Source organism: Pseudochaenichthys georgianus, chromosome 5, assembly GCF_902827115.2.
Source record: "Pseudochaenichthys georgianus chromosome 5, fPseGeo1.2, whole genome shotgun sequence".
Classification (NCBI taxonomy): Eukaryota; Metazoa; Chordata; class Actinopteri; order Perciformes; family Channichthyidae; genus Pseudochaenichthys; species Pseudochaenichthys georgianus.
In genome coordinates, this window is record NC_047507.1 from 368,936 (window position 1) to 381,884 (window position 12,949).

At 39.2% G+C, this 12,949-nt stretch overlaps 1 protein-coding gene across 2 annotated transcripts in view; it reads right to left on the minus strand.

Moving 5' to 3' along the window:
- Nucleotides 1-1,522: 1,522 nt before the first annotated feature.
- osgn1 (oxidative stress induced growth inhibitor 1) overlaps nt 1,523-12,949 on the minus strand; it is a 30,431-nt gene continuing 19,004 nt past the window's right edge. For both annotated transcript variants that reach the window (XM_034084195.1, XM_071203266.1), the window contains 6 exons: nt 11,572-11,708; nt 10,869-11,060; nt 9,524-9,615; nt 5,812-6,011; nt 5,018-5,361; nt 1,523-3,961 (listed from right to left, as the gene is read on the minus strand). In XM_034084195.1, coding sequence (XP_033940086.1) covers nt 3,380-3,961; nt 5,018-5,361; nt 5,812-6,011; nt 9,524-9,615; nt 10,869-11,060; nt 11,572-11,708 — 1,547 coding nt within the window. In that variant the 3' untranslated portion in view covers nt 1,523-3,379. The remainder of the gene's footprint in view (nt 3,962-5,017; nt 5,362-5,811; nt 6,012-9,523; nt 9,616-10,868; nt 11,061-11,571; nt 11,709-12,949) is intronic.

Sequence of the window (12,949 nt, forward strand, 5' to 3'; positions counted from 1 at the left end):
CAGAGGCAAGACACCAGACCAACCAGAGAGTTGCGTGGAAATAAACATCAGTCTGTGTGCAACCTCTTTTTGTGACAGATCTTTGCATGAAATTATAATTCTTGTGAACATTATGAGATGGACAGCTAGAGAGAATAAATGAAAAACAGTTATGAAATACTATATGACAAAACAAGAATACAGTTTGAAAGGGGAGTGATTTGTAAAATATCCATAAAGAAAAATCTGTTTACAGTTCTGTTTCATCTGGGTGTTGAGAGATGTATCCATAGATCTCTTAATGTTGCTGTCAAAGTGCACCAGATTGATGCTTTTAACTTCAATATTTAAAAAAAAATCTTCCCGGAGGACCCCCTTAGAGGAGGTGAGGACCCCCTAGAGGAGGTTAGGTTCACTGTGTTTACATGCTTATTTATACAATGTGTGCTTATGCTAACATCATAAGACAAAAGTTGGTTCCGTGTTGTGTGAACGCGCTAGAGCGAGGGGGGCCCCCAAGCCAAAGCTCGCTTAGGGCCCCCAAAAGTCTAGGGCCGGCCCTGCGGGAACACCATGGGTTGACTAAATTATCCAAAATGCAATGAAAATGGTGATCAGCAATTTGATATGTTCAAATATCTACTGTAAAATATATCATAAATCCTTAATGCAATCAAATGTAAAACAAAAATGTTATGATTGATGAAAGTAGTAAATCGGTCAGATTTTACCCGAAGATAAAAACAAACGTGTATCTTTAAAAAAAATTATAAAAAAACCTGATTCTGATTTGACCAGTGGCGTAACTATCGACGGTGCAGCCTTATATATTATTTTTTAATATTATTTTTTTGGGGCCCCAATGGCATTGACCGGTTCACGCAGTCTTCAAAGCAACCTAAATTAATTTGTAATTTGTCTGTCCAATGACCTTTCTCCCTTTCATGACAGATTTGAAAACATCGCTGTCAACATATAATATCTAATTATAATCTATCTATATGGCGCTGGTCAAACCTTGGAAAGTATCTAGATATCCCTGCCCTAATGCCAAAGTAACTGGCAACTATGCCGTTTGATGTCTGGACCGTTGCGTAAAAAGGACCGCAGTGGCAGCTCCGTGTTGAGGGTTTCTTCCCCTTTGCTTCTCCGCTGTTTTCTTGTCCCTCTTGTCGGGTTGATCTCTATACAGTTAAATCGACCGGACTTTTTTCTGCAGATGTGAGCATCCTTATCAACGGTCAATAAATCCTTGACAGCGGTATGTACTACTGGATTAACAACGTGTCACGTGTTCTGAATTGACCAATAAGAATCGAGTATTCAACTAAACCATGAAATAAGAGAAAGTATGAACCTTATTTTGTATTATATTTAGCAGGAATAAGTTATGAATTACTGTCAAATGTTTGAACAAACCAGAACCTTTTCTTGGTGATACAACTTAAATGAAAAGATGCATAAAGTATTCAAAGAATCAAAGTCAAAAACAGAGAAAATGTTTTTATAGCTGAAATCAACATGATCTCAATTTGGTCTGAATTATTATCCTCTTGAATTTTTAAAACCCAAAACAAATAATGTAAGTTATTACTAGAGAAGTGGTAAATCTGATTTATATTATTATTTTTTACAACATTTTTAATGAAAAAAAATACATTTCTCTTTTGTTTTGTGAAGTATAAAACCTTTTCAAGATAAAAACATGACAGGTTATTAAAGCAGGTACAGGTGACATGAGTGGGAAATAGAAAAATAAAGCACCTTAGATGGTGTCAAATGAAACACTTTTCCAACAGAAACATGTTAATTATCCCAATTATACATAATTTAAAACAAATAAAAAAGGCTGTTTTGGTCGAGTGTGATGCTGAGTGGAAAACAGGAAGTGGCTGTAGTGATTCAGGCTCCATGTGAGTGAGAAGAAAGTCACTTTACATAAATTACTTTGTCTTTAAATCTTCACTTCTTGCCTTTATTCTTTCCTTGCTTCCACACTCTTTTAACATCTCCTCTTCCTGTGTTTGTGTCCGTCCTCAGTAGCTAATAAAGTGTGAGACATTGTCATATTTACATGTTAAAAAGTCACGTGTTGCCTGACAGTGAAATGGATTTACAATATTTACTATATGTTGTATTTACAGATGAGTGTTTGAGGTGTCTGCATTACATTGTTTGACCACCAGATGGAACTGACAGAGTATAAAGAACATGTTTTACTGTTTTTAAAAAAGGCACGATGAGTAGGATTTCCCTTTAAAAAAAACAAACATGTATAGACCCACAATAAATCTGGAACGATTAGTTCATCAAACTAAAAGTATTAGTTAACTATTTTGATAATTAATAAATCACTCAAGTCATTATTTAATGAAAACACTAAATATAGAAACATATTTTTAGCCTCTCACATTTTGAGATGTCCTGCTTTTCTACATTTTGGATTCAATTGAGTATCTTTTGGTTTTGGACTGATCAAACAAGATGTTTGAAGACGTCAGATTGGACGTTTTATTTTCCATTTAACACACTATTAATTAATTGATGAGATAAATGGACAAATTCCACTCATTGAGCCTTTAAGTAACAACAGTATTGCCCAATATATGGACACCGGAGCGTTGTAATACAGATATACGTATCATCGTCTAAAATGCAGACCTGTCCGACTCTATAACCCTTTCTATAGAAATGTGTGTTTATTCACACAATAGAAATAGGATTAGGGTCACAGTTTTTAAAAGTGGGTTTATATGCAGTATCATCTTCTGTCAGTGTACTCTGAGGGCTTTAGGGAGATTACATTAACAAATAAAAGCCTTTTAAAAAGGTCATAAATTATAAAACATGTGTCTATTTATTATATGTTGAAGTCTCAGTTCTGGGTGATTTATCCAGTGGGGAAGAGGCTAAAGTCAATCATCAAAACACATAAAGTGAGGGTGGGGTTCACGACCTCCAGGATCTACTTCCAGGTAGTAAACATGTGAATTTGTGCGTAAATGCAGGTTTTTTTAAACAGTGATAAACGGGTGTCTTTTCCCATTGCAGGTAGACCAGTGTGGCTTTAGGTGTTTTTGTTTCTTGTGTTTCACAGACTACACAAATATAACAAATGTCCAAATGTCATTTAGTCGTCTGTCAGAGCCCAACGTCAGTGGATGATAGAGGGTTTTATCCAGTTGGTAAAGTAAAGCCTTTCCAGAATAAAAATGTAAATGTAAAGAATTTCACGTCTTTCGCTCCAGAGTCCAACCCACACCCACACCCACGTTTCTCAAGAGCAGGCGTTATTTTATTCTTTCCCAAAACCAGTGCAAGTCCCGTCTTAAAATCTTTTAGCAGCGAGTTCGATTTCCTTTCTTCTGTGTTTTCGTTTTAAAATGTGTTTGGTGCCGCGCTACGACTCCCGAACCTCATTTTCCGTCCTCTTCTGTCTGTCCATAAATCTGTCAATTGCCAGGTATTTCTCTCCGTCCTCCTCTTCTTCCCCCCGATGTCTCTTTGCTAAATCGCTCGCGATCGCCAGCGCTCCACCTTTCAGGAACCGGACGAAGTTTTCCCCGACCAGCGGCCCCATGGCGTACAAACCGGGCCCCTCCGCCCCCAGAACCTTGTTGGTGAACGGATCCACGTCTATGGGGTTCCTTCGGCAAGTAATGGGTTCCTCCGGGTAGCTTCCCAGCCCTCGGCCATTTTCCCGCAAGAAGGAGAGGTTTGGATGAGCTCCAATCAGAACCAGCGCTTTGGAGATCTGCAGAACCGTGCGTTCGCCAGAATCCGACTCAAGGACGCACTTCTTGTCGGGTCTGAACGCCACTACTTTGTATCGCGGGAAACTGAGGTATCCCGAGTAAGAGGAGGAAGAGGAGGCAGGGGGAAGGGAGGAAGAGGAAGAAGAGGGGGAGGTTTGCAGGTTGTGGGCGTGGCTTTGAGGGGGAGGCAGGGCTTGGTACTGCTGCTGAGTCATCATCTGGTGAATCTGCAGGAAGAGACAGGAAGTGAGTGGAAGACATCAAACAGGTTTTAATACCACAAAGCAAAGAAGGAAAATGGATGGTTTTGAAGTGATGTTGAAAAAGGGGATCTATCTATCTATTATAACTACAGAAAAGGCAGGTGGGAGAAACTTATAAATCTGGTTTAATAACCACAAAGCAAAGAAGGAAAATGGATGGTTTGAAGTGAAAGAGGAATTTCTCTATAGTCTGTCTAACAAAAAAAGCAGGTTGGAGAAACATGCATTTTAAAAGCTGGACTTCTCCATCTGGACTCAAACCATTGACTCCATTAGAGGAACAAGTGGTGTTACAGGACAGGAAGTGAGCATGCTGTGAGCAACACACCAACATGGTAAGTTCTTCAAATTCTGTTGATGATGTTTTAGTACATTTTTGGTGTTTTTCTTTAAGTTGTATTTAAACGAGTTGCATAACTGGCTTTAATTCTCTCCTTTCAGAGTATACTCTTATACTCGATGCATCACATGACTTTATGATAAGTTCCTGCATATTGTGAAACCTCCTTACTTTTTGCTACTCGGGTAGAGCAATATATCTGCAGTTGGCGGCCCTAATCTATACATCTCCGCATCGGCTATTTATACAAAAAAAAACGTTTTTCTTAAAAGTCTTAAAATAAACATTCTAAGAGTGATGTTGAGTTGCAATTTAACTCGGCAAGTGGATAATATTATGTATATATAATATCCTCTTTTTTTCTTTAAATCTGACATTGAACACAAAATAAAAATGCTTCAAATCAGAGATGTTGTCAGGAAATGTAGATGTCTTAGTGGGGTACCTTGTGGTACTCCGTGTAGAGCAATTTGTTTATTTTGTATTGTTAAATTGTCGTATTTTATCAAACATTCATAAAAATCAATATATCTGCAATTTGTGTCCCTGCTCTCTAAATATCGCATCGGCTATTTGAACCCATTTAAAATGTAATGTAATGTAAAATGTAATGTAGTGCACAATATTGTGAATATAAAATATTTGTAAATAAAGGAAATGTGGATGTCTTAGTGGGGTACCTTGTGGTACTCCGGGTAGAGCAGTTTGGGCAGCTGGTTGAAGATGAGCCCCGGGTCGTTGACGGAGCGTCTGAAGACATGGTACACTGGCGTGTTCAGGTGATGGGCTGCCAGAACAGCGTCCGCCGCAGTAAGCCCCGCCCCCACCACCAGCACGGGGTCCGATGATTGGTCGAGCTCTCCGCGGGAGATGGCGGCCTCCAGCTCCCAGAAGGAGTGGCAGACGTGGGGTAGCGACTCGCCCTCGACTCCCAGTCGGGCCGGGATGTCGTGGGTTCCCGTCGCCAGAACCACGTTATGAGCCAGCAGCGAGAACGGAACCTCGTCGGAAACAGTGGAACCATCTGACAGGAAGTGGAGGGAGGACACAGGAAGTAGAGGGTTAATATGAGACTCTTTATAACCCTTATGTCAATGGAAAATAATTGTATCATATCATATTTTTAAAGCAGTTTGATTAAGGGGACTTTTCATCCAACAGGGAGAACTTACAAAATATAAAAACAATATATATTATTACACAATTATTTAATCAACGTCATGCGAAAATATGAATATAGCCTAATTTAAAGAAGTTTAGGAAGGGGGCATGATACAGAAAACAGCTTTAAAAAAAAAAGCTAATAGATATGAAAATATGTAAATATTTAGTGTCTAAACGCTTAAAATATTCTAAATATATTACATATTTTTAAAGACATCCCAGCGTGTTTTATTAAAGTTATAAAACTGTACTTTAAGCGCTTTGAGCACCAGGAAAAGTGCAATATAAATCACATTATTATTATTATTACCTCCCAGCTCCTCCCCTTCGCGCCGCTGCAGTCCCGTCACCCTCCAGCAGGGTGGCGATCCCTCCTGGTTGCTAGGCTGCCTGGTTACCCCGGTTACGGTTGTCCCACAGGCGAAGTTCTGCTCCAATGACATCTGGGAAACGTAGTGCTGGTAGTAAGAGGCGATTTCTGCGGGAGTGGCTCGGTCATTACGGACATTTCTGCGGGAAAAATAAACAAGGAAATATATTTAAAAACAAGATACATTCACAGATTTTAATTCATCATTAACACACAAAGTCTTAATACATATTTACTTGAATTTAAGATGTGGTTTTACTATTTGAAACACTGAAACAACAATTTAGAAAAGGTAATGTTAGTGGGAATACTCTAAGTCAGGGGTGCCCAACCTTTTTTGAACCGAGAGCTACTTTTAAAGTTGCCAGTCTTCCGAGATCTACCAGTCCAAATAGAGAGGCGTAGCCATTACTGACAGCCTACTACCAGGTAAATACACACTTCTACTTGTATAAAACTGACCTTTTTTACGATGAATACTTCATAAAATACCGCAGATCCTTTATCTTACCTCTCAAGTATTTAACTGAAGTTAAACAACAGTGTTGTTGATACAGAGTTGGAGTTTATTCACACGTCACATACTACAGTGGGTAAGGTTTTCAAGAAACATTGAACAGTGCTGCCACATGTGACACAGGGAAAAAAGTAAAGACACTGAACCCTTTCTTTGCCATTATATACAAATAGTGTTGCTACAAAAGTATAAATTAGGCTTACTAATAAGACAACTCAGATCCGAAGCTACACAGGAGTCTGCTGCCAAAGTGCAATAAAAAAGACAAAATTAATAGAATCAAACCCTTTTTTGTTGCATTTTAGTGGAGTATAAAAATAAATGCCTTTTTAAAATAGGATGCAAGCAACACTAGCTTCTTAACCTGAATTGATAATAGACTATAATCAATTTAAACAGAACAGAATGCAAACATCTGAATGTTTGCATTCTTATACCATTTTGTACAATAATGAATAAGTTCAAACAAACTAAAACTTACACCTGATTAATAACGGTATCTAACTTGAGTTTTTATTATATCAAAAACCTGTTGAAATGCTACTGTTATTTTTACTGTCCCCCAAAAGCACGTCGGCAGCCTCCAGGAAAGCTTCTTACACAACTTCGCCGTCTTTGAAAGACTTCATGTGTTTCGCAAGAACGTGACTGACACGATAAGATGCTCTGGAGCAGCCTTGCTCTTGTTGTTGGGCCAGGTGAAAATGGACTGCTGTGCATTTAGCTGTCCTTTCAGGCCCCTCCCCTTTTGGGAGCGTAGGGCAGAATTAGGAGGGAATTCCATCTCTTAGCGTTTGTGCACTGTTTTGAAATGCCGCTCCTAAATTACCCTTCTTCGATAAAGCCACGCTCGCATTGCAGATGAGACAGATGGACTTTGAATTGGAATAGATACAAAAATAATCATCCTCCCACTCGGAGTGAAAATTATATATTTTGGGCTTTTTTGCTTCTGCCATAATTGTGGTCTTGTGTGTGTGCAGACTGTCACTCCTGTTGACACGGACAACGTCAGCGAAATACTGCCCAATGCCCACCAGTCACGCCCCGACACATGGGGTGTCGCCGGCCAATCACAAAGCTTTGATGCGTTAAAGTGCATTATTCTGGACAGGAAGATTATGTTACAGGACATTAACGATACAACAGAATGTTGTTGTTCTATTAGACACATCTCGCGATCGACTGGGAATCTCCCCGATCGACTGGTTGGGCACCCCTGCTCTAAGTTAAAGTCTAAAAGAGTTGAACAGGAAGTATAGAGGTTCCTGGAAGATAAAAATCAACTTATCAAATCAATATTTTTGAAAGACAAACAAAAAGGTGCGGTGACATTTAACACAAATTGTATTCATCAACACAAACTCAATGCTTTGCCTCTCATGCAGACATCACTATTAAACTCATTCCAAAAGGCACAATTAAGATTGCAATGTCGCACTCTGGTGGTCAAAGTGGAGGATAGCTCTTGATAAAAACCAGTAAGAACCATTCAAACTCCTGCCGAGGTTAACACTGATTGCATGAAGTCCCTCCTAAATATGTTTAGGATCTTAAAGTCATCTATCCATCCATCTATCTATATATCTACCTATCTACCTACCTACCTACCTACCTACCTGTAGGGCTGTGCAATTTAATCGATCCTGCGATATATATCGATATTTAGTTTTCCGAGAAAGTATCGATATTTCATCCGCGGGTATCGATACATTAAGTCTGATAACTGTGTTCGTTATACTCGCGTCCAGGAGAGAAGCTTTAAAAAGGATACTAATTGAGTCTCTGAGAAGGTTCAAATGTATACTTTAATTAATAAAAAGCGCGGTAATGTTACAAGCCGAAGCTGGTTCAGTCAGAAAAACAGCTGTGTTCTGGCTCTCGTGAGCGAAGAGAGCGAGCTCCACCTTTCCAGCTGTTAAATATCCTCTTTTGACTCCTCCCTGTGGGCCGGTTGGCGCTGCTGGGGATCGGCCCTCCACGTCTCCAATGTTCGTTGTTGCGCATTACAGAGGATTCAGACATTGTACATTAAATATATAACTAAACACGCCTTTTCTCCTCCTTATCTCTTTCATGACTTTTCATTTAATACATTTTAAACGCTGTAATCAATACTCCAAAATACCTCACGGCTGGTATCATTTCCGGATGTTGTCTCATGCTACCCACGTCTGTAAACAAACGTATTCAAATAAACTGTACCTTCATTTAATATTCAGCAATAATAATATCTCGACGTCTATAGTTGTAGTGTTGAAATCAGTAGGTTTCGGTGTGCAACACTCCGTGTCATATCGCTACTAAATTCACCTCTATAGTAAATGGTATATTAGCCACTAGCTAAATGCTAACCGGAAATGAAGGATTTTCAGAATAAAAGCTTAACAACTGGTTGTGCACGAGAACTTCTGGTTTTTCAGTATAAAACAGCATTTAAACTGACGGTATGTTTAAGGTACTTTATGCCATCAAAACATTGATTTTAATTTCTAACAAGTCCCATTCAAATCCCCCGTGTTCCGCCACCTGCTGCCCCTTTTAATTCTCCATTGTCCATTGTGATACGGCACTTTATGTACTTACGTTTCAAAGGCTTGTAAGCTACAGTTTGCACTGTTTCAATAAATGAAACTAATTTTCTCACCACATCTTTTGATTCATTTTGTCCAGCATTTGCAAGCTGTAGACTCTCTGTCAGAGCCATATATTGTATAATTGATGCTTTCAGTTTTCAGTTGAATTAATTCAATCCAAGTCAATGGAACACTCACAAGATGTCACCAAAATCACACTGTCCCTTTAAAATCTTTCAGAAAATGATATAAGTGTATCGAATTATATCGAATCGTATCGAATTGTATCGTTGGCTGAATATCGTGATATATATCGTATTGTGAGCTGAATATCGTGTATCGTATCGTATGATTAGTGTATCGCTACAGCCCTACCTACCTACCTACCTACCTACCTAAATACCTACCTACCTATCTTTAAATCCAGCATATACTAATACTTTCTGAGGCAAATGAAGGGTTAAATCAATATTATATGTGTTCTATAATAACCACTCAATACTCAAATATCAGTGTTATAGGCCTACGTCTATTTAAATACTGTTTCCTGTGCACATACCTGCGTTTCTCCCTCATCCAGTCTTTGAGTTTGAGTCCAGGAAGCTCCATCCAGTTTGCCAGACTGAGCGTTAGCATGGAGCACTCCATAGCCTGGAACCACACACACACACACACACACACACACACACACACACACACACACACACACACACACACACACACACACACACACACACACACACACACACACACACACACACACACACACACACACACACACACACACACACACACACACACACACACACACACACACACACACACACACACACACACACACACACACACACACACACACACACACACACACACACACACACACACACACACACACACACACACACACACACACACACACACACACACACACACACACACACACACACACTATTAACATGATGTTAATGTCTATTATACAAACAAGTCCAGTCTCAATAAATTGTGTATTTACAAGCTGCATCCCTTGCATCATGTGCTCTCTGCAGTTTGTGCAAATAAGCGGCTGCATGTCGACACAAAGAATATTTGCACACATTTCCATATCCTGTGCCGAGTCTCAGGGACAAAGACCCTGCTGTGAAATTAGGTTTTAGCTCGTCAGGAAATGTTTGAAAGATATGTCTGCCGTTTCAAAACAAAAGGTATAGGATTTGATTTATTTCGTATCATGCTATCAAGTTTTTTTTTCTATACTTCCTGTATTGCATATGCAAAGCAATACTTTTTACCTTTATTTTATTATCACATACACATTTATTATTTCAAAACCAGACATTTTTAATCTCTTGTCATTATTTTATTATATTTTTTCAAGCATGATTTTTTTATTGAAGACAATTTTACCCCTTTTCTTTGAATTCATTGTATTATAATTGTATTTAATAAATATTTCAAAGCAACACTTCTCTTCCCTGTTGGAGTTGTTGTCATTTTATTATTATTATTTTTGCTATTATAAGCACGAAATAGCTAATGCAAGAATTTGTATTTCCTCATGTATATTTTTTTAAATGCTATTTTATTTCTAGTCTAGTTTTAATTTCTCTTTTGTACAATGCCTTGTCTTTTTATGCTGCCTATAGTAGTATTATTATTATCAATTTAGATTTAAATTCAAGACTTTTTTTTGTCGCTTTTATTCAATTTTGTATATTGTTTATTATTATTTGCTGCTTCAAAGAAAATTGAAATAGTACAAGTTATATTTTTAATAGATACTGAGAGTAACGTACGCTTTTATTCATTTTAATTAATATTTTTGTTATTATTTGCTGCTAAAAATAATATTGGAATAGTCAAAATAGTCAAACTAATATATATTTTTGATACTGAGAGTAACGTACGTGCCAGGCGCCCCCCGGCGGGCCCCTCCCCAGCACCAGGTGAGGGACTGATCTCTCAGGCTCGTATCTCCAGTCCAGAGGAGACGAGTGGTCCAGACCAAAGTCGCTGTCAGGGAGCAGCAGCGAATCAAAAAGCACCGCCACGGGGTTAGAGGAGCGGCCCTCCAGACCCTCACACAGGTACTCCAGGTCCTGCACACACACACACACACACACACACACACACACACACACACACACACACACACACACACACACACACACACACACACACACACACACACACACACACACACACACACACACACACACACACACACACACACACACACACACACACACACACACACACACACACACACACACACACACACGATATGTTGCTCTATAAGTCAGCAGATAGAGGAAATATTTACATGAAAGATTCTAAAGAGATTTGATATCTGGTGACTGTTTGTATAAAGTCCAATTCACAACTAGACAATGTAAACAATAACATATGTATTATAACAATAACAACAAAGCTGTAGAGTTGGAAACAAACATTACATTTTGCAGATGTTATGTTTACCAATTTTAAGAACAACAGTTTAGCCGATGTCCTGTGTGTGTGTGTGTGTGTGTGTGTGTGTGTGTGTGTGTGTGTGTGTGTGTGTGTGTGTGTGTGTGTGTGTGTGTGTGTGTGTGTGTGTGTGTGTGTTACCTGCTCCAGCAGTGACAGATGTGGCTGTTCCCCCAGTTTGCTGCTCAGCAGGGGGTTTGGGTGCGATACCTCCGGCGACAGGTAGGGGGTCCGACCAGACAGTAGGTAGGAGAGGCAGATCCCTGAGGGGCCGTTACCTGAGAGAGAGAGAGAGAGAGAGAGAGAGAGAGAGAGAGAGAGAGAGAGAGAGAGAGAGAGAGAGAGAGAGAGAGAGAGAGAGAGAGAGTTATTTAACACTTTGAACCTCAGAGTTCAGAGACACAGCAGCAGGCTTCAAGGTTCAAGGCTGTTATTGTCATGTGGAGCTACAGCGTGGTTATGTCAATGAAGATCTGAGGTCACAGGCTCTTCCAACAGGGCAACACAATAACACAGATAACATAGTAATTGCAATATGATATAATAGATAAATAACTATTAAGTTGGAAACAGATGAATGTTATGGATGTTCTCTCAAGAGTTCAGGTGTTGAATCGTCTTGTGGCCTGTGGGATGAAATGCGTCCTGTGGTCTTAGACCTGATGCTGCGGTCACAATTAACACTTTAAACCGCTTTTCTAGATGTAATCATGATTAATTTTGTTTTCTAATAAGCATTACATTTGTGGATTTAAGACACTTTCAGTATACATTTTATTGTATTAAATGCCATTATAATAATGTCATTATAATAAACCTGTCTCTGTAAGACATCTTAACGCTGCTTTTTTATCTATATTATTATTAGCAAATATAAAATGTTTTAACACAAGACGTTTTATTATTTTAAGGAATAACATTTGTATTGGAATTTTGTTCTCCCTTTTTGTTATTATGAGCAATACATATTTCCATTTATAATTTTTCCACAAATCAGTTTTATGAACTCTCTATATATACACACACACACACACACACACACACACACACACACACACACACACACACACACACACACACACACACACACACACACACACACACACACACACACACACACACACACACACACACACACACACACACACACACACACACCATGTTTACATCACTTCAGGGGACATTCCATTGACTTACATGCATTTCCTGGAGACTTATCCTAACCGTAACCATAACCAACACATGCCTAACCCTAACCTTCACCCTAAAATTAATGACTCCCCTTATGGGGACCTCCAATTTGTCCCCATAAGGGAGGCGAGTCCCCACATGTGCCTATGTAAACAGATTTAGGGCCCCACAAGTATAGTAATGCTAGGCCACACACACACACACACACACACACACACACACACACACACACACACACACACACACACACACACACACACACACACACACACACACACACACACACACACACACACACACACACAGCTCTTCAGGGTTCTTACACCTT